General features: G+C 61.1%; 1 protein-coding gene across 1 annotated transcript in view; it reads left to right on the forward strand.

Annotated features, from left to right (window-relative positions):
* PLXND1 (plexin D1) overlaps positions 1-23,283 on the forward strand; it is a gene marked incomplete at both ends in the record, with an annotated part of 41,852 nt that overhangs the window by 6,062 nt on the left and 12,507 nt on the right. Inside the window, 14 exons of the mRNA XM_084248025.1 lie at positions 10,313-10,489; positions 11,342-11,473; positions 11,696-11,796; positions 11,877-12,006; positions 12,854-13,031; positions 13,201-13,309; positions 13,708-13,810; positions 17,320-17,424; positions 19,326-19,415; positions 19,612-19,705; positions 20,591-20,745; positions 21,726-21,877; positions 22,563-22,662; positions 22,740-22,879. Of these exons, the coding sequence (XP_084104151.1) occupies positions 10,313-10,489; positions 11,342-11,473; positions 11,696-11,796; positions 11,877-12,006; positions 12,854-13,031; positions 13,201-13,309; positions 13,708-13,810; positions 17,320-17,424; positions 19,326-19,415; positions 19,612-19,705; positions 20,591-20,745; positions 21,726-21,877; positions 22,563-22,662; positions 22,740-22,879 (1,766 nt within the window). The remainder of the gene's footprint in view (positions 1-10,312; positions 10,490-11,341; positions 11,474-11,695; positions 11,797-11,876; positions 12,007-12,853; positions 13,032-13,200; positions 13,310-13,707; positions 13,811-17,319; positions 17,425-19,325; positions 19,416-19,611; positions 19,706-20,590; positions 20,746-21,725; positions 21,878-22,562; positions 22,663-22,739; positions 22,880-23,283) is intronic.

Raw genomic sequence — 23,283 nt, forward strand, 5'->3', positions numbered from 1 at the left:
AGGAAGTGCTCGTTAGCCCCAGCGTGCCGAGGGGAAAGCTGAGGCCAGGGTCACGCAGCCGCTGAGTAGAGTGAACGCCCATAGAGTGGCGGTCTGGTTCCAGAGTCCACTGACCACTGGTGTTAGCCATGAACCCTCAACTGAGGGGTCCTGCAGTTACCCCGTGCCATGGAGATGAAGGCCCTTCTTGCAAAACCCCCTTCTGTGATGGTGGCTCCAGGCAGGCCCCAGTGGGAGCTGACCGTGACCCAGTTCCAGAATGCGGGGAGGCCAGCTGGTGCATCAGCAGAGGCCGGGCTGTAAGTGGGGGCAGTGCCGGGGTCTGCTGAGAAAGTGGGGAGCAGGGAAGCTCCTAGTGCTCTCACTGTCTGGACCCTGGCAGGAGCGAGCTCCGGACCCTTTGGGTGTGTGAGTGAGGGGTGGGTCCTTTCGAAGGATGTCCTGGCACCTCTCTTCAGGACTGACCCCAGTACAGGGCCGTGCTGGCTACTGGGGCTGGGTGGGCCGCCACCTCCTCTCTGGCAGCTCCTCGCAGTCTGGTGCTGTTTGCCGGGAGGAGGGTGAGAGGGTCTGTGTTGGGCCTGGCTGGGCCAGTTAAGGCCCAGAGAGGTGAATGAGTGCCAGACCCTGGCGTTGGCTCCCTGGATTCAAATCCTGAATCTGTTTCCTCCTAACTGTGTCCCCCGCCGGTCTCTCGCCTCTGGGCCCCGTCTCCCCATCTGTGAAGTGCTCAGCACAGAGCTGAGTGGCTGGGCGTCCGCTCCGGCAGACACCTTCGCTGTGAGTCCAGGGAGGGCAGGAAATGGGCCGGGGCCAGGCACTGTGTGTGTGGAAGGGCAGCACGAGGGGCCCCATCCCCTTCTTTGGCCTCAATTTCCAGAACGGCTCCCGTCAGCGCTGTTCTTTTGCTCCAGTGGTTGTTTCTGGGAGCCTCACTCCGTGGCAGGCACTTTGCAAGCGCTTTCCACATACCGGTGTCCCCGCAGAGCGGAGGGTCCCTGTGGGAGCCTTTCTCAAGCCTAAATGGCCTAAAGCAGAGAACCAAATTGCCCTTCATTGACATGGAAAAATTTCGAGCATTTCCTGACCCCCAACATCACCTAGAGATCATACCAAATAACACACAGAACCTAGAGTTTACAAAGCGCCCCAAGGTGATAACTCCCCTGCATAAAGCAGTTCCCAGGGTAGGAGCCTGGGGGGGCCCGCACTCGCTCTCGCTCTCGGGGTGCCGCTGCCTCCAGAACACGGCAGTTAAGCACTAGTCCCACTTTTGGTGAAAATCCTCTTTGGGTTTCTTTCAGTTAGCAAAAACACACCAAAGTATGTCTTTCATAAAAGCTAAGTGGCTTAATGCAGACTTTCAGAAAGTGGGGGCGACCCGCACAGTGTACTTTTAAGTCGTCTTGAGACAGGGCAAGTGTTATCGCTATTCTGCAGAGGTGTGAGGCAACCACCTGAGGTCACAGGAGTGACCTGTGAGAGGAGGCGCAGAGCTGTGCCGTCCCCTCCCTCCCCGGCTCCTCTCCCAAGCACGTGCAGAGGGGGCCATGAGGTCACAGTGGGAAGGGGTGAGCGGTCCATTCTCAAGGTAAAGAAACTGAGGCCAGGGAAGCTCTGGTCCTGCTGGGCTCTAGTGGGGACCACTGAGGGTGTCCTGATGCCGCTGCCCAGACCCAGGCCCCAGTGTGGGGTCCTTGTTCTTGGGTCAACAGCATCCCAGAGCCCCTCACGTCCAGGGAAGCATCTCCTGCCTGTCCTGGTTTCTGGAGAGGGTTCACTGGAGTGGAGTGTTAGAGGGGTTTCATCTTTGTTTTCTGACCCCATCCTGCAGGGACCCTCAGATGGTCAGGAAGGGATTCATGACAGAAGACAGCACCCCGAGCCACATGCTGGTTAGCCTCAGCTGAGGGAATCAGGGAAGGCTTCCCGGAGGAGGGGACATTAGCACAGGACTTTCATAGATGGGGCTGGGGAGGCGTTCCAGGCAGAGGACACACAGCGGCAAAGGCCTGGAGATGCAGTAGAACAGGGTTTGGGTGGCAGGCAGAGATGAGGCAGAGCGTGTGGGGTCTGAGGTGCAGGCCGAGGATCTGGACACGCTCCTGCGGTCCTTGGGAGGCCAGCAAGTCTTTGGCGGAAGAGCAAGACTTAGTAGATCTGTTTTGAGAAGGGACACCGTGGCTGCTGGCCCCCATCAGTCCTGCCAGGTGCTGGCAGGAGCAGGAGCCCCCACTGTGGCTGGACCAGGTGACTCCCGAGGGCCTCTCCAGCTCAGATGACGGTCTGGGCATTGCCATGGAAACCAACCAGCCCCACGTGGGGACAGGCCCGGAAAGTCTCCGGGCACCAGCTACATGGATTTGGACCCTGGCTACCCCAGAGCACAGTCACTTCTTTCCAAAGCCCAAGTTTGGGCCTGGACCGAACCCACCAGGCCGCCTGCTGGGCCTGCTCTCCTGCCGATGGTGGATTCCCCGCCCCCCATCTCCAGGCCTTCGAGCTTACCCCACCCAGTCCACCTCCTCCACCCTGAAACACGATAAATCACACGCTGGAGGAGGGAGGAAGCTTGCAGCTCCATTACAGGCCCAGCGAGGCCCCAGTGGGGCGTTAATCATGTAACTCTCTGCTCTGATCGGTAAATAATGGGGTGGGGGGGAGGCAGTGGGCAGAGGCCTTGAAGTGGGGGCCAGACTAGGGACTGGAGCTAAATGGAGATTGGCTGTCACCTCCAGCCCCTGCTCCTCTCAGGATTCCTCTGCTGTGTTTGGGTGACTGAGCTTTCTAGAAGTGATTGTCTCCTTGGTGGGCCTCAGTTTCTCCAGCTTGCAACCCAGGGTCTTTCCAGACCCAAGCAGCCCAACTACTGGCCGCCATCGGCCACGCCTGACAGCACAGTGGTGGGAAGGCCGGGGAACTGGGTCACGACTCTGGAGCCAGTCTGCTCAGGTCAGCCGGGCTGGCTGACACCGGACAGGTCACTTCACCGCTCTGTGCCTTGACTTCCCTTGCTGTAAATGGATTGCCTCATGAGGGCGTGGCGAGGGTTAAGTGAGGTAATGCCGGCAGAGGCCTCTGCACAAAGTTCACCGGTAGCTGCTTAAAACTGCGCTGTTGGGCGACTGTATTGTTAAAAGCTGCTCTGCTCCTGACCTGGGGGTGGGTCCCTGAGCTGGGATGTGGTCACCTAGGGAGGCCATGTGTCACTTCCATGTCTCCGGCGCATGGGACAGGGGACCCGGCCAGAGATGTTTGCTGGGGGCCTGAGCCAGCCCTGTCCTCTCAGCTGCCCCCACCGGCCATTGTTCCAGGGCTCTGGGATGGAGGCCAGCACCCCCGGGGGACTGACGGGGGGGAGTCCGTGCACCAATCTCCAGGCCCTGCCAGTCCCAGGAGGAGAAGGCCCAGGGTGCCCGGGAGGGACAGGCAGCTGGGTTCTCAGCTTTCCTGGCTCAATCCCCTTCAGGGGAAGAAGCCCCGACAGAAACTTCCAGGATGAGGAGGGGCTGGAGTCGCAGCCCTCTGTCCCCCAGCCCCCGGGCCCCTATCCGAGCTGGCAGGAGGGAAGGATTTTGGACACGGAAGAGTCGCTGGCTGCCCAGCCTACACTGTGCTCCTCCGGGACCGGGGGGAGGGCTGGAAATGGGGCCAGGCCGGGCCGGAATGAGAAACAGCTTGGAGAAGGGGGAGCTGGGTGTCTGGGGGGCCGCGTCCAGCTAACCAAACAACCGCAGTGGCTTGAGTCAGCAGCAGTGGCGGTGGTTCCCAGGCTGCTGAGCGGGCCTGGGCAGGAGGGTGCTCCCCAGCCCCTTCCTGGGTGAGGGCGAGGGTGCTCCCCAGCCTCAGATCCTGGCTGGGAGAAGCTGTGGACCGGCTCATCCTGGGGGCTTCTCCGTCCTTGGGAGTCCCCTGGCCCTGGCCGGGGCCTGCCTGGCTGAGAACGTTTGCTGACACCCTCATGCTGTGAGCAGAGCCCTTGCCGGTGGTGCTGTCTTCGGTGGTGCTGTCATCGTCCTGTTTCACACATGAGGGGCTGAGGCTCAGAGGGGATGGGCATCCTGCAGTGAGCCAAGTAAGGAGCCGGGGACTCGGCTTCATCTGTGATGGGAGCGCGACAGACGTGTGCCCCGACGGCTGAGGCGCCTCTGCCTGGTGCCTCAGTCAGCCCAGGCCCTGGCCTCAGCCCGGCCGCCGTGTCTGACGTGGCGGCAGGGCCTGCTGTTTGTGGGCGGGTGGATGGACATCTCGTGCTCAGGGAGGCCTGGCGTGTTCACACGGCCCTTCCAGATGGTGCCCAGCTGGCCTGGATGACCTCAGTGCCCCCGGCTGGGTGACCCACTTCCTCCAGAGAGAGCGTTGGGGAAACCGAGGCAGGCCTCTCTGAAGCCATGTGTCTTGCTGTTGGCCGGTTTTTCCGCCTGCTTCAGCAGCTTGCGGGGAGCAGGAGGGCAGGTTATTACTGTGCTGTGTGTCCTGAGGAAGCCTCGGCCCGTCTCTGTGCCTTCCTTTCCTCAAAGCTGTTTTCGCTGACCCTTGTTTTCTGGCCCCGTAGCCCATCCCCTCCTCCCCCTCCAGGAAGCCAGCATCTTGCTCACCCACCGGGAGGTGCTGGTATTTCCTTTCTGGGCAGCGGGAGGCTTCCTCCTTGGCTTAGAACTGTTGCCAGAGCTCCCCCTCCAGAGCACAGTCCATCCTGCCCTCCCAAGGCCAGCACACAGTAGGCCCTCAGGGTATACCCAGTGGTGCACCCAGTAGAGCCAGCAGCCTTGGTGGTCGGGGTGCAGGGGCTCCCCCACAGGACTGGTGTGGGAGGGAGGGGCTTGGGTTGGGAGGCGCAAGTGTGGCTCCTGATCCTGTGCAGCTGGGCAACCTTGAGAACACTGCACCCTTTGACCTCAGAGCCTGCAGAGATGATGGGGAGAGGGATGGCGAGGAGTCAATGCGTTTCTTAACCTGGCTTGCAGGAAGAGTGCCCAGGCCTGGCCGGAGACTCCCAAGGACTGTCCCTGTCAGGTCCCCATCACTTGCCCGGCTGGCCCTGCGGGCTTCCTCTCCTCCAGCCCTGTCTCCGGGCCTTCTCCTGGCCGATCTCGCCATTCAAGCTGAGGGAGAAGGGTTGTTGGTGGATGGGTGATGAGGAGGCCCCAGAGGGTCGGGTGGGGGTAGGGGTGGGGACAGGGCCTGGAGGATCCAGCAGCAAAGCGGGTTTACAGGGAGGGCGCTGGGGAGCCACTGAAGGCTGTGGAGCTGTGGAGGTTATGACACCTGCTTTGCAGTTTTTCCTCTAAGCTTTTTGTTTTGGAATAATTTTGGATGTACAGGAAACTTACAAAGATAGTGCAGTGGCTCCTGTATCTTCTTCCCCAGCCTTCCCCAGTGCCGAGCCCTTCTGTTACCCTGGTACATTTGTCAAAACTAGAACCAAACTTGGTACTTTACTCTCAGCTAAACTCTAGACTTTACTCGCGTCCTTTTCCAAGATCTCCCATCACATTTAGTGCTTTGCAGGTTTGAAAGCTTGGCCGCCGTGGAGGGTCAGTGGGAGGGCCCGGCTCAGCCCCAGAGCTGAATACCCAGTGTTCCCTGCATTTGCATCTCCTCGGCAGAGAAAGCTCACTTTCCTACGATTACCAGTCAGTAGTGACTGAAAACTTGAGCCAGGAAGGTGCTCACTCCCCGAGCCCAAGGTCCCAGGGTGGGAGGCCTGGAACAAAGGAACCAGGAGCCGTGGGGCTTTACCAGAGGTGCCTGCCGCTGCCTCCGCCTTGGTGCCACCTGTGGTGTGAGTGAGGTTCAGTGGGGCCTGCAGGCAGGATGCTCGAGGCCTGGGAAGATGCGCTCTTGAGGCTCTTGCTCCAACTGGCTTCCTGGGGAGAGAAAGTCAACACAATTACAGTTGGTAGTGAAATCAATACATCAGAGTTTTAATGGGTGAGCAGCGGAGCCCGAGAGCGTGGGCCCGGGAGGCTGCCAGCTGGAGGGGGAGGGGTGTCCTGCTTGCAGAGCAGAGTTGAAACCAGCAGCTGTTGCTCATCCCATTTTTGAGCGGGATAGATTGAGGTTCTTAAGGGCCCAAAGTAGCAGTCAGCTTTTTCCTGAGCTTGAATACCTGCCTTCCCTATGCTGTCACACACAGTAGGCAGACAGTCGCCCCCTGCTTTCCCCTTTGTTATCCAGCACAGTGGTGTGGCTCTCAAACTGTCTGCTTGGAAAGGAAGCAGCTGAAGACAGTCATTCACACTTTAGTTAAAATTTGTTTCCTTTCATTAGTAAACACCCACCCCAGAGCACAGTCTTTGCCCTGGAGAAGTTCACACGTGTGCTACTGTTAATAAATGAAAGTGACAGCGAGTGCCCTTAAGGAGGGAGACTTTTATCAGCCCCATCTGGAAGGCTGGCTAAAAAGTTGCATGCTCAGGGCCTCCCCGGTGGTGCAGTGGTTGAGCTCTGGGCTGTGAAGCTGCCTGCAGCCTCTGCAGTGCTGGTTCGATCCCCAGCCGCCGGCGAGGGTCCCACATGGCGTGACAGACTTCTCCTGCCACGCCCGCTGCGGCCCTCAGCAGTGTACTTAGTCTGCCTGTTCTGTTCCCCACTCTGGCTCTGGTGAATTCTCTCACCCTCTGGTGCTTCTGACTGTACCCAGTGCTTCTATAAATAAATAAATAAATAAATCTTAATAAAAAGAAAAGTTGCATGCTCAGAGGAGTGGGAAGGGCATTGGCTGCTGAGGGAACAGCATTACAAAGGTTCAGAAGCCCTGCAGGAAAGTGTGACCATATTGGAGAAATTGCAGAGAATGGTGTGTTGGAGTCGGGTGGGGGCAGAGGAGAGAAGACTCGAGGCCTGAGCAATTGTTAGGAGTAGATCACGAAGGGCCTTCAACTCCAGGTTCAGTCCAAGGCCTACTGCGAACTAGAGCAGGGATTTTCATCTGGGAGGGCCTGACCAGTCTTACGCTTGGAAAGGTAGCCTTGCGGCTGGGAGGGGCTGTTTTGAGAGGCCAACCTCCCTGCTCTCCAGGGAATGGGGTTTTGAAAGGCTAAAGCTGAGTGAGACTTGGAGGCAGGTGGGTGCTAATGGAGGGATTTCAGGCAGCGTCCCAGGTCGGGATGGTACTTGTGGCCTGTAGTGCTAATGTCCCGGAGGTCTGGCTGAGGCCGTGCTCACTCAGGACAGCTGCCTGGTCCCCCAGCTGCCTGGTCCCCCTTTTCCAGGCCTGCAGCCCCTCCCCCAGCAGGAGGCATTTCCCCGCCCGCCTGCCTGTCTGTCCCGCTTCCAGGGTCTGCCAGTTTGCAGTCCTGTGACCTCTCCTGACAGTTGGGGATCAGCTTCCCCCTCAGAGCACAGATCATTCAGAGCAGCCGACGAGTTACTTCTCCTTTAAATTTTTTTTAAATTTTATTTTTAGGATAAGAAAAAAAAAGTTAGAGGAAAGGCTTTTTAGAAAATTCCTTCGGTGCAGAATTAATGGCTTGTGAATGTCAGGGCGGGCAGGCGAGAGCCGGATTCCCGGCGTGCGCCCTCATCCTCTCTGCCTCCCCAGCCTCACCTCACCCTAAGCTGGGCCTCTGGCCTGGCTTTTCCCAGGGCCCCCCACCCTGGCTGACAGAAACCCCAAGTGTCGCTGGGGGCCCCCTAGGGCCCCCCCTTCCTCCGCACCCCTCCCAGAGCTCAGGGAGGGAAGCCATGTCCCCTGGGCAAGGGCTTACAATTTTAATTTTAAAACAACTTAATATTTGATGACGCAAATAATCCATATTCAGTGAAGAAAAATTACATAACCCCTAGGAAAAATGTCCCCCGGGACAGACTTGGCCCCAGCGCCCCGTTCTCCTGCCTGCGCGCAGATGGAGCCTGCCTCACCTCCTCCCGGCAGCGGCAGGATTGCTGCGGGGCAGGCTCTTTCCAGGGCCCCCCATGGGCACACACAGGGTGAGGAAACAGAGGCGTCCACGACGGACCCAAGCTTGGGACTGTCTGGGGAGTGACACTCTGCAAAGGGGGTAGCCGGGGCGAAGGCCCCGAGGCCGGACCCTGCCTAGAATGTTGGAGGAGCAGAAATGGGGCTGGGGTGGAGGGTTAGGGGGTGCAGGAGTGCGGAGTAGATGGGCGAGAGCTAAAGAGTAGGGGGGCACTCAGAAGGCCCCTGGGCCTGACGGAGGATTTAGGGTTCAGGGTTTTTTCTGAGTGTCTGTAAACTCTTGCGGGTTGCGTGCTGGGGAGACCTGCTTTCCCTTCTGAAAGGGGCAGACACTGAGGTGTGGTCAGAGACGAGGGGCTGGGGGAGCATGGCTGCGTCCGGGGGCCCTAGGCAGGCGGATCAGAAGCTTTTGAGGTAGCGATGATTTGCCCCAAAATCTGCCTTACAGCAGTGACTTCAGAGACAGCCGCCTGGGAGTGAGGCAGGAGCAGCACCACCCGCGGACGCCTGGCGGTGTGCGGTGGGCCAGGCCGCAGCCCTACCTCGAGTCACAGCGGCCAGCCCCGTGACGGGGCTGCTGCAGGTCCAGGCGGCTTCGAGCTGAGTAAACCGAGGCTCAGAGAAGGGCAGGGTCTTGCCGAGGTCGCCCCCGGCCTTTCTGCAGAGACCACCCACTCCTGGGTTCTGGCCCAGGACGCCCCTGGCTCAGGGTCTAACCCCCTCCTCCGCCTGGAAGCCCATTGGTCTGCAGCTGAGTCTATTTGCCCAAAGACAGAAGGACCCACGTTTATTGTTTTTTCTTAAAAACCAGTTGAGCTTCGGGCCTCCCCGGTGGCGCAGCGGTTGAGCGCTGGGTTGCAAAGCTGCCCGCAGCCTCTGCGGCGCCGGTTCGATCCCCGGCTGCTCCCCGGCCACCAGAGGAGGGTCCCACATGGCGCGCAGACCTCTCCTGCCGCCCGCTGCTCCCCTCAGCAGTGTACTTCGGTCCTTCTGCCTGCTCTGCAACCTGCTCTGGCTCTGGTGAATTCTCTCACCCTCCCCCGCTTCTGACTGTACCCAGTGCTTGTATAAACCAAACAAACAAATAATAAATAAATAAATAAATAAAACATGCCTCTAGAAAATAAGGAAAAAAAAAAAACAAAAAAAACAGTTGAGCTTCTGGGCAGGGCCGGTGCGGTGCCGCACCCACGGCTCAGGCGTCCGCAGAACAGCCTCTGCTCCCGGAGCTGGCGCCAGCGCTGCGCTCTGGTGACCCCGGGTCCTGGCTAGAGCCGATGCCGCATCCCGATGTCCAGGGGACGAGACGAGGACTCAAGTCCACTGCCAGCTTCGCTCCCAGAGGCTTGATGTTGCCACCGGTGCCCTCCAGCGGCCACTGCCCTTCTGAGCCTTGTTTTCCCCATCAGAGGCCCTCAGAGGGAGTTGATATGGGGCCTGGTCCAGGCTCAGTTCCCTGTAAATGTGGCCTGTTGTTTTGTTTACTCTCCGAACTCCTTGTGGTTGATAAAGTCTTACCAAAATGGTGGCAGAATAGCCTGAGGCTCTTCTCAGCTCCACGTCTCTGCTATGATGGATGCAGATCTGGGGTGTCACCAAGGGGTGGGATGGCCCCTCTGGACTCAGTCCCACTGGCCTCTGAGGTTGTCCCATCCACTCTTCTAAACCGTTGCAGTGTCTGCATCCTTGGGGATTTGCACCACTGCCTTCACCAGGTGCTTCCTGGAGGTCTGTTTTGTATTTTTGTGCAAGTGCAGAAGGAACTTTTGAAGGGACCAAGAAGACCCAGGGAATGGCCGGAGACTGGGTCACTGCCCACACTGTGCTGAGACACTCTGGGCCTGGGTTCGCCTGTCTGATGTGTGTGGGGCTGTGTGCCTGGGGAAGGGGGCAGGCTTCATTCTGGAGGCTGGTGGGGTTCTGGGCTTTGGGTTGGTGGTGCTGGGGCAGAGCAGGGGCCTGGGAGGAGGAAGCTGCATGGTTGCCATGGAGACATGGCCGAGGCAGGAGGGGTGAGGATGGCCTCTGGTGGTCTGGTCTGGATGCCTCAGGTCTGCCTGATGGGGCCCTGTCACGAGGGGCAGCTCCCAGCTCACTCTGTCCTGATGCGCTGACCCCCTGCCACACTGACCTTGTCCCTTGCTGCCCTCCTGGCCTCCCTCACGTAACTCCTTCTGCCTGGTCATCAATTTGGGGCAGCTCATGACTGAGACCAAGGTCAGGGCCAGTCTGGGGTCAGGAATGTGTGATGTCTGGGCTCATTCCAGAGCTGACCTCTAAAGCAGTAGCAATACTTCAAAACTCTGATGCTGAAGGCTGAGCTGCCAGCCAGCCAGGGAGAAGAGAAAGGTTCCAGAACTGGGTTCTGACATGCTGTTTCTTTCCCAGCTGCAGCCAGAGCAGCTAGACTGTGGAGCCGCCCACCTGCAGCACCCGCTGTCCATCCTGCAGCCCCTGAAGGCCACACCTGTGTTCCGAGCCCCGGGCCTGTCCTCCGTGGCCGTGGCCAGCGTCAGCAACTACACGGTGGTCTTCCTGGGCACAGCCAGTGGGCGCTTGCTCAAGGTGGGGCTGGGGTACAGGCTGAACTGGGGGGCAGCAAGGGGCTGTGGGGACCTAGCCAGCCAGGCTGTCCGCTCAGCCGTTGCAGGTCTGCTGGTTGCTTTCATGTCCTCCCAGCACTTTGCAGTCTACAAAGCATTTCTCACGTCTGTTTCTTCAGCGCTGGCTCATGATGCTTGGAGACCCGCTGTGCAGAGGAGGGAGGCCAGGGCTGAGAGGCCGTCTCTTGGGTCTCGAGGCTTGAGGCAGAGAGACTGAGCTTAAGGCTCTGGGCTCTGTCACAGCAGACTGTTTGATCTTGGGCCTCTGTTTCCCCATCTGGGGATGGCTGTAGCCCTGCCTCTCAAGACAGTGGTGGGGGGCCTTGCCCCGGAGAGAGCCATAGCCTGGCAAGTGGGGTGCTCACACTCGTCTCTTCCCCCTCACCACTGGCCCCCCAACCCAGGGGACTGGCTTCCAAAGGTAACCATAGCCACAGCCAGGCCGGCACAGGAGGATCTGGTGTCCCCATGGTGGGGCAGGACAGACTTGGTGGGCCCCAGGTGAGGGCTGGACCTGCCCCTCCGGGACCCCCCACCCCTTGTCGGGAAAGTCAGCCGCCTGGCGCGGCTCCTTAGAGCACCAGGCCCGCCTAATTGACTCAGATCCCATAATCCAATTCCCTCAGCTGCCTGGGCAGATGCCACAGCCTGGGGAGGGTGTGGGGGCCCGGTGGGAGTGGGAGCCCCCAACTAGCAGCAGTGGGAGAGATGCCAGGCTTGAGGGTGGGGGTACATCCTCAGCCCCCATGTTTGGTCTCCCCCCTGCTCTGGACACGCCCCCCGCACATAGTTGCTGATGCCTCTGCCCCCACAGATCAACCTGAACGAGAGCATGCAGGTGGTGAGCCGGCGCGTGGTGACAGTGGCCTACGGGGAGCCCGTGCACCCCATCATGCAGTTTGATCCCACCGACCCCAGTTACCTTTACCTGATGACGTCCCACCAGGTGAGACCACCCCGGCACCCAGATCCCTTGCTTGCTTTGCCTTTGAACACGCTGCTTCTTCCCCAGACACCCCTTGCCTGCTTGACCTTCACCCCGAGTGCAGACACCATTTCTTTGGGGGAGCCTGTCTCCCCGAGTTTCCAGCCTCGCCCGGCCCTAGTCATACTGGCTTCCCGGGGAGGGGCTGGCAGCCTCCCTGAGCTGGGCCCCGTCTGCCTCCAGATGGCCCGCGTGAAGGTGGCCGCCTGCGCCGTGCACACCACCTGTGGGGACTGCGTGGGGGCGGCCGACGCCTACTGCGGCTGGTGTACCCTGGAGACCCGGTGAGGCCCGCGGGGAGGGCCAGGCCAGGCCGGGGCTGGTGGGGCGTGGCCGCCGGGTCCTGACCTGCCATGCTGCTCAGGTGCACCTTGCAGCAGGACTGTGCCAACTCCAGCCAGCCTCACTTCTGGACCAGTGCCAGCGAGGGCCCGGGCCGCTGCCCTGCCATGAGCGTCCTGCCTGCCGAGATTGACGTGCGCCAGGAGTACCCTGTGAGTCCCGGGCTCCTCCTTCGAACATCTGTGGCTACCCCCCTGCCCATGCCCAGGAGATGAGGGGGGCAGGTGCTGGGGATGGACAGACCCACACCTCCCCCTTGGGGGGCATCTCTGAGGCTGGCTGGCCTCATCTGTCACCTGGGAGATGATGGTTCTGAGGACCCAGGGGCCCTGGCCTCCTCTCTGCCCTCTCCCCAAAAGTGCATGTCACAGAGCCTGTTACACATCTTAGCTCGCCAGGTGCCCTGGGTGTGGGCATGTCTGTCCATCCACCCACCCACCAATATGTCCATGAGCACCTACTGTGTGCCAGGTGCAGTTTGAGACCAGTGTCCCCAGTCCGTTCATCACAGAACAGACACCCCCGCTCTTAAGGGACTGACATGCTTCCGGGTAAGGGAAGAAGCGGGCAGAGTGTTAAGATGGTGATGACCGCCATGGAGAAGGCGGTAGCGGCACTGGGGGTGGGGAGGGGGTGCAGTCAGAGCAGGGGGTGCTGACGTTCTAGACGAGGTCAGGGTGGGGGTCACCGTACAAGTTGTCTGAGCCAAGGTGAGCATCTGGCAGAAGTGGGCAGAGGTTGCTGCCAGGGTGCCCCACCCGGGAGATGGGAGCAGGGTCTGCTATTGGAGAGTATCGGGGGCCAGAGAGGTCCCAGGAGCCTCCCAAGATGATCAATTTCGTTTTATGGATGGGAAGTGGAAACCCAGAGGGTCACACGTGGGATGCCGCCCTCTGGCCTGGCGTCCTGCCCCCACACCCCCCTCCTCCAGGGCTGCCTGGGTGGGGCAGGTCGAGGGGAGTGGCCCGCGCCCCCCCGCTGAGGATCCGTCCCCTCCAGGGCATGATCCTGCAGATCTCGGGCAGCCTGCCCAGCCTCAGCGGCATGGAGATGACCTGTGACTACGGGAACAGCACCCGCACCGTGGCCCGGGTCCCGGGCCCTGCCTTTGGCCACCAGATCGCCTACTGCAACCTCCTGCCCCGGGGCCAGTTCCCGCCCTTCCCGCCTCACCAAGGTCCGAATCCCTCGAATCCCTCGCTGGGCAGGGCTGCTGCTGAAGGGGTCCCTTGGCCGGGCCAGCCCTGAAGGGGTGGGAGGGTGGCCTCGCAGGCGCGGGTGCTGCAATCACAGCCGTCGAGACCCTGCCCCCTCATCCTCTCCCTGGCATCCCTGGTCCATTCTAGACCACGTGACCGTTGAGATGGCCGTGAGGGTCAACGGGCGGAACATCGTTGGGGCCACCTTCACCATCTACGACTGCAGCCGCACGGGACAAGTGTACCCCCACACGGCGTGAGTGGGCCGGGGGGCTGGTCTCTGGACAGTGGGAGGAGCAGAAGAGCACAGAGAAGGGTCTTTGCCGTCCAGGAGGGCATGGGAGAGGCAGCAGCCCCCTTGCTGGCTCCCTGGCCAGCTCGTTTATTCCCGCCGCATACTCTCCTGGCTCAGGGCCCGGCCCCTGTGGGCACCCAGGCTGGTGGGAGCAGACACAAGTGCTGCTCACGCCTAGTCAGTCTCCTAGAGCCCCCCCTTGTCTGTTTCCCCACAGAGCTCTTGCAGCAGGGAACTCACTACCTGCAAAGTACCCAGGCCCTCCTGCAGGCCTGTGCCGAGACCTGCTTGTTGGGTCCTGGGCGCAGGGGTGGGCGGGGGTGGGGAGCCGCATGTCTGAGGGCCCCCCTGTCTTCCAGCTGCACCAGCTGCCTGTCGGCGCGCTGGCCCTGTTTCTGGTGCACCCAGCAGCACGCCTGTGTCTCCAACCAGTCCCGGTGTGAGGCCTCCCCGAATCCCACGGTAAGCCGGGCCCCGGGGCTGGGGGTGCCCTCCGCCCCACTGTTTGATTACCTTTTCCCTTCCATTTAATATGTTCAGAACATTTCCAGGTCATTAAATTTGAGTCCCTGGCGCTCTCTAACAGCTGCGTGCGTTTAACAGCCCTTCTCGCTGGCCACACTGATGGCCCCGGGCTCTGCTTTCTGATGGAGCCTGGGCACCTCTCGGGTCTCTGGTTGCTCCCCAGAGACTGATTCTTGGACTTGGTGTTTTGGGGTGAAAACATGGCCCCTTCAACTCGGCTGCCTCCAGAGAGCCTGCAGAAGGAGCCCTTCTCTGCACACGGGACACGGTCCTGGCTCGTTTCCCGTCTTACCTGACGTGTTCAGTTACTCTGGGGCCGGGGGAGGTCAGGGCATTCGGCCCTGAGGTCAGGGCATTCTAGATTTGAGCCTTAAATCTGAGCCCATCTGGCCTAGAAGCCACATGCTGCCCGCCTTCCCCAAATCAGGGGTGGTGCTGGAAGGCCCCTGCTCGGCCTCCCCAGGGGAGGAGGGCCCGGGGCAGGTGATGCCGCAGCTCCGGGCGGGCGTAGGCTGGCGTCTGAGCTGGCCTCAGGCACCCCAAGCTCTGAGGTCTTGCTTATGCCAGTGCCTGGGGCCCTGTAGGGTGATTCTCTGCTGGCAGGGGGCCAGGCCCTGCCCAGTGGTACAGGAGGCTGGATTTAAGCAGTTACACCGGGCGGGCAGGGAGAGAGGACTGGGGGAAAAAATAAAAACGGAGAGGCTGCATACCTTGCCCTGGTTGGTTTCGGGCAAGTCTCTCGCCTTTGCCCAAAGAGCCTCCATGGCCATCCCAGCCTGTGCCAGGGAGGACCACATGGGATTCCTGAGACTGGCTGGCAGGCTGCTGGGACCTGGACCGGGGGTGGGGTCCTAAGACCCGGCTCCTCTCCACTTAGATCTGGCTGCCGGCCCCTGTCTTATGAGGCCTGTGAGGGCCCAGGCTGGGGCAGTGAGTCCCGGCCTGTAGCTCCTCTCCAGGGAAAAAGTGCTCCTGCCCACTTTCCGGGCAGTGCAAGTGAGGGATCCAGTGCACCCTCCGGAGCCAGGGCTCCCAGCCTGGGCACAGGGCCTAGAGCAGCACCTCCAGCCCCAAGCATCTGAAACCCCAGCCTCTGCAGAGGATTCCCTCAGAAACTCAAAGCAAGGAGCAGACACTCGGGAGGGGACCCTGTTCGGAGGTGCTCACTAAGAGGCCACTGTGCTCCTCAGGGGCTGTGGCCACTCTGCTGGGAGGGCCAGAGAGAATCTCTCTGGGGAGGAGAAATTTGTGCTGGTCCAGACAGAGGCATGGGAACTTGCCAGCCTGGAGGTGTTTCTGTGGCAGCGCCTCCATAATTTACTCTCATGCGGGACTGCAGCTCTGCTGGCCAGGGGTTGGCAGGGGACGGCTTTTCTTTGAGGATTCTTGATGCTTGAACTTGGGGGAACCCTCAGAAAAGTTGTGAGGGCTCTGCCAGCCTTGATTGTCCCACAAGGGAGCCACTGGCACCTCCTCCTCTGCTCTGATGATGGGCTGGGAGGCCCTCTGGGAACCCACGCGTGCCGGGCCTACGTCCAGGTTTGCTGCAGCTCCCAGAGCTGCTACCCTGTGTCTGTCCCTGCTCCTAGTGTCCTGCCTTTTTGGCTCTGCCTGGAGTGTGGTCAGTCAACAGTGGTTTTTTGAGCCTGCAGATTTGGCCTGTCCTGTGCTTGGCCTCTTTCTGAGGTGTGGATGGCTTGGCTTGGGGTGGTAGAGGCAGGCGCTGATGCCAGCAGGGAAGCCCTAGTTCAACCTGGCCCGACAAGATTAATTAGCTCCTGTGTGTGAGGTCAGGGAGGTGGAGTCACTTTCATGCACAGCTGGATCCAGGGAACCCGACAATGTCATCCGGGCTTCCTGCCCCTCTGGTGGACTCCATGCTTACGCAGGCCCTCCCTTGTGAGGGCAGGGTGACCTCCAGATAGGTTCCCGATTCCCCCCCAGCCTCAGGAAACAAGAAAGGCTTCTCCTTTTCATTGATTCTGCAGCAGTCCCATAGTTGAGCCTCTCTGGCTGAACTGGGGTCATCTACACTCCCTGAGACCATTGCTGAGGCCACAGTGGTCCGGAGACAACCACCCACCCCTGAGGCTCGGGAGTAGGGTCAGTGTTTCCAAACCTCCCTAGGGGGAGGTTCCCCAAAGGCCGAGGCACACTAGAGCTGAGGATGGGGGCCCGAGGCCGGCAGCAGATGCAGCAGCTGGCCAGGGAGGGCAGCCAATCGGGGTGGCTCCACAGGGCGCAGGGACTTGCCAGACTCTCAGCTTCAGTTCCCCTCTGTAGAGGGGATTTAAGCACCCAAATGGCCTCGGCTATAGGGTCAAGGGGAGTGGGTACCCTTAGGGATGGCCCCAGGTCTTTGCCTCTGGGGAGCTCCCACAGGAGCTGCCTTGGTCCTCACTGCCTGCCCCTACCGTTGGCCACTTACCCACAGGCGGAGTGAGCGTGAGGGTGCACAGGGCCCCACGGCAGCTGCAGAGCAGAACTGGCAGCAGCCACAGATCCCGATTGGAAGCATGTGGGCCCTGGTCCCTAAAATTCCAGGGGGGTTACGCACGAGATGGCAGCGGATGGACAACAGTTCAGAGAGGGACAGCGACTTGCGTGCCCTGACAGTGAGCGGACCCCAGCTCCCGCTCCCTCTGCCTGTAGCATTAGCCCTGGTGGAGCCGCACCCAGCAAGGCCCTGCCAGTACGCCAGGCCCGGCCCCTGGGGACACCCCGGGCCAAGTTTCTGGCCTGGTGACCGGTCACCAGCTGAACAACGAGGACCTCTGGTGCTGCCCACTCCATCCTGGACAAACTGCTTTGTTTTTCCCGCTAGTTTCCTAGTCTGTAAAGTGGGTGTGACGGTAATTTCCAGGGTGTGGGGGATGCTGCTGGTCTGATTCTAACAGGTCCTTCCCTGACCAGGCTTGGGCAGGAGGGAGCGGGGCTGGAAGCCCCTCATGCTGGAGGCAGTGCCCCCCTGTGTGGGTGTGGCTCTCCAGGGCCTCACCCCCGTCCCTGCAGCGGCCCTCACAGTGCACTTTCCCATGGGGTTTCCTTTCCCTGAATTGATAAACTTCAGTCTGGAACCGCGTTTCAGAGCAGGGTGGAGTCTCAGAGACGGGTGCAGCTGCTCATGGTACAGCTGGGGAAGGTGAGGCCCGTGGCAGGGAGGGGCCGCCGGCTCCTCCACGGGGCAGGTCATGTCATCTCTCTGTGCTGCAGTTTCCTCATCTGTAAATGGCGCCAATAAAACCTGCCCCAGAGCCATGGTGAGGCCGGAGGAAGAAGCTGTGGGTGGCACCCTGGGTGCCGGAGGCCCTTATGATGTTAGCTGTCACCAGGGCCTTCTCACCACACCGGCGCCGTCCCGGGGGGCGGGGCCACCTGGCCGGCTGAGGTGGCCCTGAGTCCTGTCTCTCCTGAAACGCGCCCGTGTCCCTTGTGTTTGGGTGCAGAGCCCCCAGGACTGCCCCCAGACCCTGCCTGCGCCCCTGGCGCCCGTGCCCACAGGCGGCTCCCAGAGCATTCCCGTGCCCGTGGCCAACGCTGCCTTCTTCCAAGTAAGTGGAGGGCCGAGGGGCGCACGGTCCGGGGTGGGGGGACCTGCACAGCACTGGAAGGGGGACCGGATCGGGTCGCACACCGTGGGCTGGACTGGAACCCTGGCCCTGGACTCCCGATCAAGTGCTCTTCCCTGCCACCAGCCCCCCCTCCCCCATCTGGGTGGGGGCGGGGACGCAGCCCCTCTGGGTCCTCCTGGAGGAGTGTTGACAAGTCCTGGAAGCCTGCCAGCCACCCCCCTCCCCAGCTCCTGGGGACTCACCATCTGTCGCTTCCATGGGGAGCCGAGGCCCGTGAGGGCTGTCACACGTGGGAGCCACGTGCCGGGCAACTGGGGTGTGTGGGAGGCCCGGGGCTGGGCCCTGGAAGGGCAGCGCCTCTGGGAGCCACCGGGCCTGTGGAAGGAGAGCGCTGCCCCTGGCCACGGGGCCCCAGCGGCCTGCTCTGGGCCCGAGGCCCGGGTTTTGCTTTCCGGGTGTGTGACTGGGTGTCTGCCCTCGCTGGCCCTCAGTGACCCCGGTCCACCTGCCCCCTGGAGGGAACCCTGAGGCTCTGTAGCTGCCCTGTTGGCTGAGCCTGCATCTGGGGGAGCCCTAGGCCCCTGGGATGAACCTGTCCTGAGGAGCTGAGGACAGAGCTTGGACCTGAGTGGACAGACCCTTCTCCGGCTCAGCGCAGCAAGGACAGAGCAGCAGCCTGTCCGCCTGTCCCTTCCTGTGCTAGCCTCAGCACGAGGTGCCAGGGGCCGCCGCCTGCTCTCTCCTCACGGTGTCACATCTGCAACCACAGGGACATAAACAGGAAGTTCTGCCACAGGCTGGCAGGGGCTCAGCCTGACACGCAAAATCAAGTTTGTTCAGTCAGCAAATATTTAGTGACGTTGCTCCTCGGAGGCCTGTGTGAGGCCAAGGGCAAAATGGGGCTGGGGGAGGGGACCCTGTTTATTCAGCCAACAGACATTAATTGGGTGCCTCCTGCATACTAATAACAGCCAGCCTATATTAAGCACCGCTGTGCAGCCCACCACAGATACACAGCCTCGTTCCCCAGCATGCCTGTGGGAAGGGAGCCTTCCCATTATGCAGACTCAGAGAGGGGAGCCCCTGCCTGCACAGGGTCACACAGCTAAGAAGTAGCTGAGGTGGGATTTGAATCGGGGTCTGCAGCTGGAACCTGAGCTCTTTGAACTGCCATCTGCTGCCCCTATCAGAGACCGAGCCCCAAGACGCACCGGTGATGAGGGGACAGGGCAAACAGCTGGGCAAGGAAAAGGTGGCGCTAGACACAGAGTGGGGAGCATGGGGGGCAGACATTGGGACCCTAATATAGCCCCCAGCACATACCCACAAACTCATTGCAGAATGAAAAAAGGAGCAAATGAGGGGCACCCCCTGATTAGAAAGGGGGGTGTTTGGGGAACATGGGGCATTTGGACTGGAATTTGAATCTGTATTCAATTTTGCGGGGGGAACAGCTGTTTGCGTAGAAGGACGGACTTGGGCCAAGGCCTGGGGCAGGACAGTCTGTGGTGTTGACAGTTGGCGCGTATGGCCAGGCGTGGGGCTCCAGGGCAGGCAGAGTCTCCCCGGGACAAACCTTGGATGTCAGTCATGCGAGAGCATCTGGACCTCAGGAGCTGAGTCATGAGCTTAGATCACCGGGGATGTGGGGGGGCTCAGGGGCATGGAGATCACAAGCCAAAGTCCTGGGTGTTCACACACTCTTTGCCTCTCTCAGACACTGGCAATGTGTCCCTGAGGGTCATTCTAGAGGAGGCCACATCCCAGGCAAAGCAGCACCAAGCTCACTCCCTAGGGCAGCGGCGCATGCTGTGCCGATGGAGTTGGAGGGCGCTGGGTGCTGACCTGCTTCTCCTCAGCCCCTGCCCTGCTTCCCATAGGGTGCAGCCCTAGAGTGTAGCTTTGGGCCGGAGGAGATCTTCGAGGCTGTGTGGGTGAACGAATCAATTGTACGCTGCAACCAAGTGGTGGTAAGCGCTGTGGCTCTGGTGGGTAGCAGGGGGGACCTGCACAGCTCCAGATGCTGCACTCTCACGTCTCATCTTACCCTCCTCTTCCTGGCCCCATCCCCAATAGCCTTGCCCTTATCCATCTCCATGACAGCCCCTCCCTCAGTAGAACCAGATGTCATCCACACCCATCATGCACTTTCCTACCTTTTTGCAGCTGCACACGACCCAGAAGAGCCAGGTGTTTCCGCTCAGCCTCCAACTAAAGGGGCAGCCAGCCCGATTTCTGGACAGCCCTGACCCAATGACAGGTGGGAGCCCCCTTGCACCCCCTGTGGCCGCAGGGGACTTAGCCACAAAGGGACTCTGCCTTGAGCTCATGCCAGTCCTCACCATGCAGCCCCAGCTGTCTCATCTCGTCACTCCCCAGCACGGTGCCCAGCCCTGCCCTTCCTAGCGGGCACTCCCTCTGCCGACTTCTCAGCAGGGACTGGGCCAGTGCCATGCCCTGGGGCAGCTCCCTGCCGCTTCCCACCCTCCCCTGCAGAGCCTCCCTTTCCAGTGTAAAACGAGGGCACATGCCTTTTGGCAGAGTGCCTGGCTGAGAGGACCCACACAAAGCCTAACAACAGTGTTGGGGGCACTTAGCACCCTCAGATGCCAGTTGGTGTCCTTGTGTTCGTAGATGTTTTGAATCAGCTCTTCAAGGGTCTTTATGTCCATGGGGAGTCTCCGCCACCCCTAGTGGACTGGAGCCCCCCACATCTCCACCATGAGGGCACCAGAACCAGCCCACACATTCGAGGCCCCGGGGAGCCGCCTGTACACAGGGGTCGTGCTGAGGGACCCTAACATAGCCCACAGATCCCACCTCGCTCCCTGGCTCCCTGGCATCCGGGAGCTCTGCTAAGGGGGTGAACAGACTGACTCGGGCCTGGACGTGCATCTCCCCCTGTGCTGCGCGCAGGCTGTGCCCGTTGGGCAGGTTGCTCCACCTCTCTGAGCCTCAGTCGTCATCTGTCCTACAGGACTGACAGCGGCTCCCGGCTGGTGGATCACGGTGCTCAGCCGTGGGGGTGGGGGTGGAGAAGGTCCTATGCACCTCGTGGGTCCAGACCCATCTGTGAGTGGACACCGCAGTAAGAGGGAGAACAGAGGGAACATTGGGGGGCTTACTGTGCCACCCTTCCCCCCAGTGGAGGTCTACAACTGCGCCATGGGCAGCCCTGACTGTTCCCAGTGCCTGGGCCGCGAGGACCTCGGTCACCTGTGTGTGTGGAGTGATGGCTGCCGCCTGCGGGGCCCTCTGCAGCCCCTGCCTGGCTCCTGCCCCGCCCCTGAGATCCGTACGGTGAGCCCCCCCACCCCTGGAAGCCATGTGCACCCCCAGGCCTGCATGTGCACCCCCACAGTGCCCCCACACGCATGGCCGGCCTTGCACACACAGGCGGTGTTACCTACCGAGCGCATGCTGTGCGAGCAAGGGGGTGGGGCGGGGGGGGGTGCCTCCGGGGTGGGGGTGATGAGTAAGGCAATAAACAATTTATAGGGAGAGAGGAGCGTGTGGGTGCTGTGGGAGATGCAGAAACAGCAGGCAGGGGCTGCCGAGCGCTTGCTCACCGCCGGGTCACGGGAGGCCTCGTCCCTGTGTGGTCACTGGACCACCCAGAGCTGGAGTCTCAGCTAAGAACAAAACTCTCATCGGATTAAGATGTGGTCTGTCCACACAGCGCGCGCTGCGCAGCCATAAGGCAAGATGAAATGTCGCGGTAACAGCCAAATGGAAAGAGCTCAGGGGAATTATGTGTAGTAAAGCAAGTCAGAATGATAAAGGCAAATATTGGGCATTTCCAGCTCTGCGTGACTGGAGCAAGGAATCCCAGCAGATGCCGAAGCAAAACAAATATAAACTAGCAGCCCCTCGTCAACAGGGAGGTTTCTGAAGGTGCGAGGGAGGGAGTCACAGGGGTGTAGGGACGGCAGGTCCGCGCCTCGAGTGAGCAGGAGGAGCTTGGAGACCAAGGAAAATTCAACGTAATCTTGCAGGCACTGACCTGAGCACAGACACTTTGAAGACTGAGCGTAGACAGAGCCTCAGGGGCGGAGCCTGATGGGCGCATCCCAGCTCAGGGGCTTGTCCCAGGCCCGGCGGTGCTGCTGGGATGTGGGCTCTGGGGGTCAGACATGACCACCGAGGCTTCCCCAGGAGACCCCCCAGGCCCCAGACACATGCACGCGCACACGCACACACACACATGCACAGTCCCAGGGACGTGCTTAGTGACCACAGTCCTCAGAACCCCTTTGTCCCTTTCTCTGGTCTCCTGGCAGATTGAGCCCCTGAGTGGCCCCTTGGAAGGGGGAACCCGGCTGACCATCCGTGGCAGGAACCTGGGCCGACGGTTCAGCGACGTGGCTCAGGGCGTGTGGATCGGCAGTGTGGCCTGTGAGCCGCTGGCCGACCGATACACGGTGTCGGAGGAGTGAGTATCCCTGCCCCGCCCCACCCGCCGTGCCCCCTGAGGCACGGCCTTCTCCCCAGCCTGCCCTCCCCGGCACGGTGCTGCGCCCCAGAAGTCCCCCCTCTGGGGTGTCTCCCGGGCTGTGCTTGAGCCACTCCCCCCATGGCCAGCCTTTGCTATGAGTGCCCACTCCACCAGGAAGCCCTCCCGCATTCCCCTGGGCCCTCCCTGCCACCACAGAAACCTTGTTGTGATGAGAGAAATTTGCTGTTAAGAGGGTGGGGGGCTGCAGCTGTGGCGCCTGGCCCCATGGGGCCCCCAGAACCGAGCCTGAATGGGCAAGCTGGACCTCCGGGAGGCCGTACTTCTGGCTTGCAGATAAGTCCGGAGTCTCCTGCTCAGCAATGTTTTGATGGCTGGGGACTCTTGCATGCCCCAGCACCCATCTTGCCACACCCCCCGTGCCCCTTCTGGTGCTGCAGAGCTCTGGGAGAGCTGTGGGTGGGGGTGGTCCAGAGGAGAGCCTGGCCCTAGCTTGGCACTTTGAGGCCCAGAGGCCCAGAGTGGTATTTTCCAGCTGATGGGGTATAAGTGTCACAGAGCACAGGGATGGGGTGTCATTGTGCAAGGGAGTGACCAGGCAGTGCCTGCCTGGCTAGCCCAGGATGCGCGGGCTGCCCCCTGACCAAAGCTGCCCCCCGCCCAGGATTGTGTGCGCCACGGGCCCAGCCCCGGGGGTGTTCGCAGACGTGGTGACGGTGAATGCCTCCAAGGAGGGCAAGTCTCGGGAGCGCTTCTCCTACGTGGTATGTGGCCCAAGCCTGCCATCCTACCTGCCCCACACCGCGCAGTCTGGGGCCTGACCCCTGCCTTCTCCCCACAGCTGCCCCTGGTCCACTCCCTGGAGCCGGCCATGGGCCCCAAGGCTGGGGGCACCAGGATCACCATCCACGGGAGTGACCTCCACGTGGGCTCGGAACTCCAGGTCCTGGTGAACGACACGGAGCCCTGCACAGAGCTTGTGTAAGCCCCGGGGACCCCGGCAGGGCCACAGGGCCGTCGTGCCCTGCACAGCGCCACTCGGCCTTCACTGGCTGTACCCCCCAAGCCTCAGTCTCCTCACCCAGGCAGAACAAGAGCAGTGAGCTGTGGGAGGGCTTGGCCAGGAGTGCTGAGTAAGCATCTGCCTTTAGTGTGCTCCTACTGTGTACCAGGCCCCAGGATGGGTGTTGCAGGGGAAGCCAAGATGAGCCCAGCAGAGGCTCCTCCAGCAAATGGGAGAGAGTCAGTGCTTTCAGGGCTGTGGCGGCAGCCATGCCCGCCAGGAACGGGAGAAGCACTCTGGGAAGACTTCTTGGAGGAGGCGGGGAGGAGGGGGATTGGGAGCTCGTGGGCAGGGTCCCAAGGAGCAGGGGGGTGTCCAGGGC

The sequence above is a fragment of the Talpa europaea genome (assembly GCF_964194135.1).
Source record: "Talpa europaea genome assembly, chromosome: 11".
NCBI classification, from domain to species: Eukaryota; Metazoa; Chordata; class Mammalia; order Eulipotyphla; family Talpidae; genus Talpa; species Talpa europaea.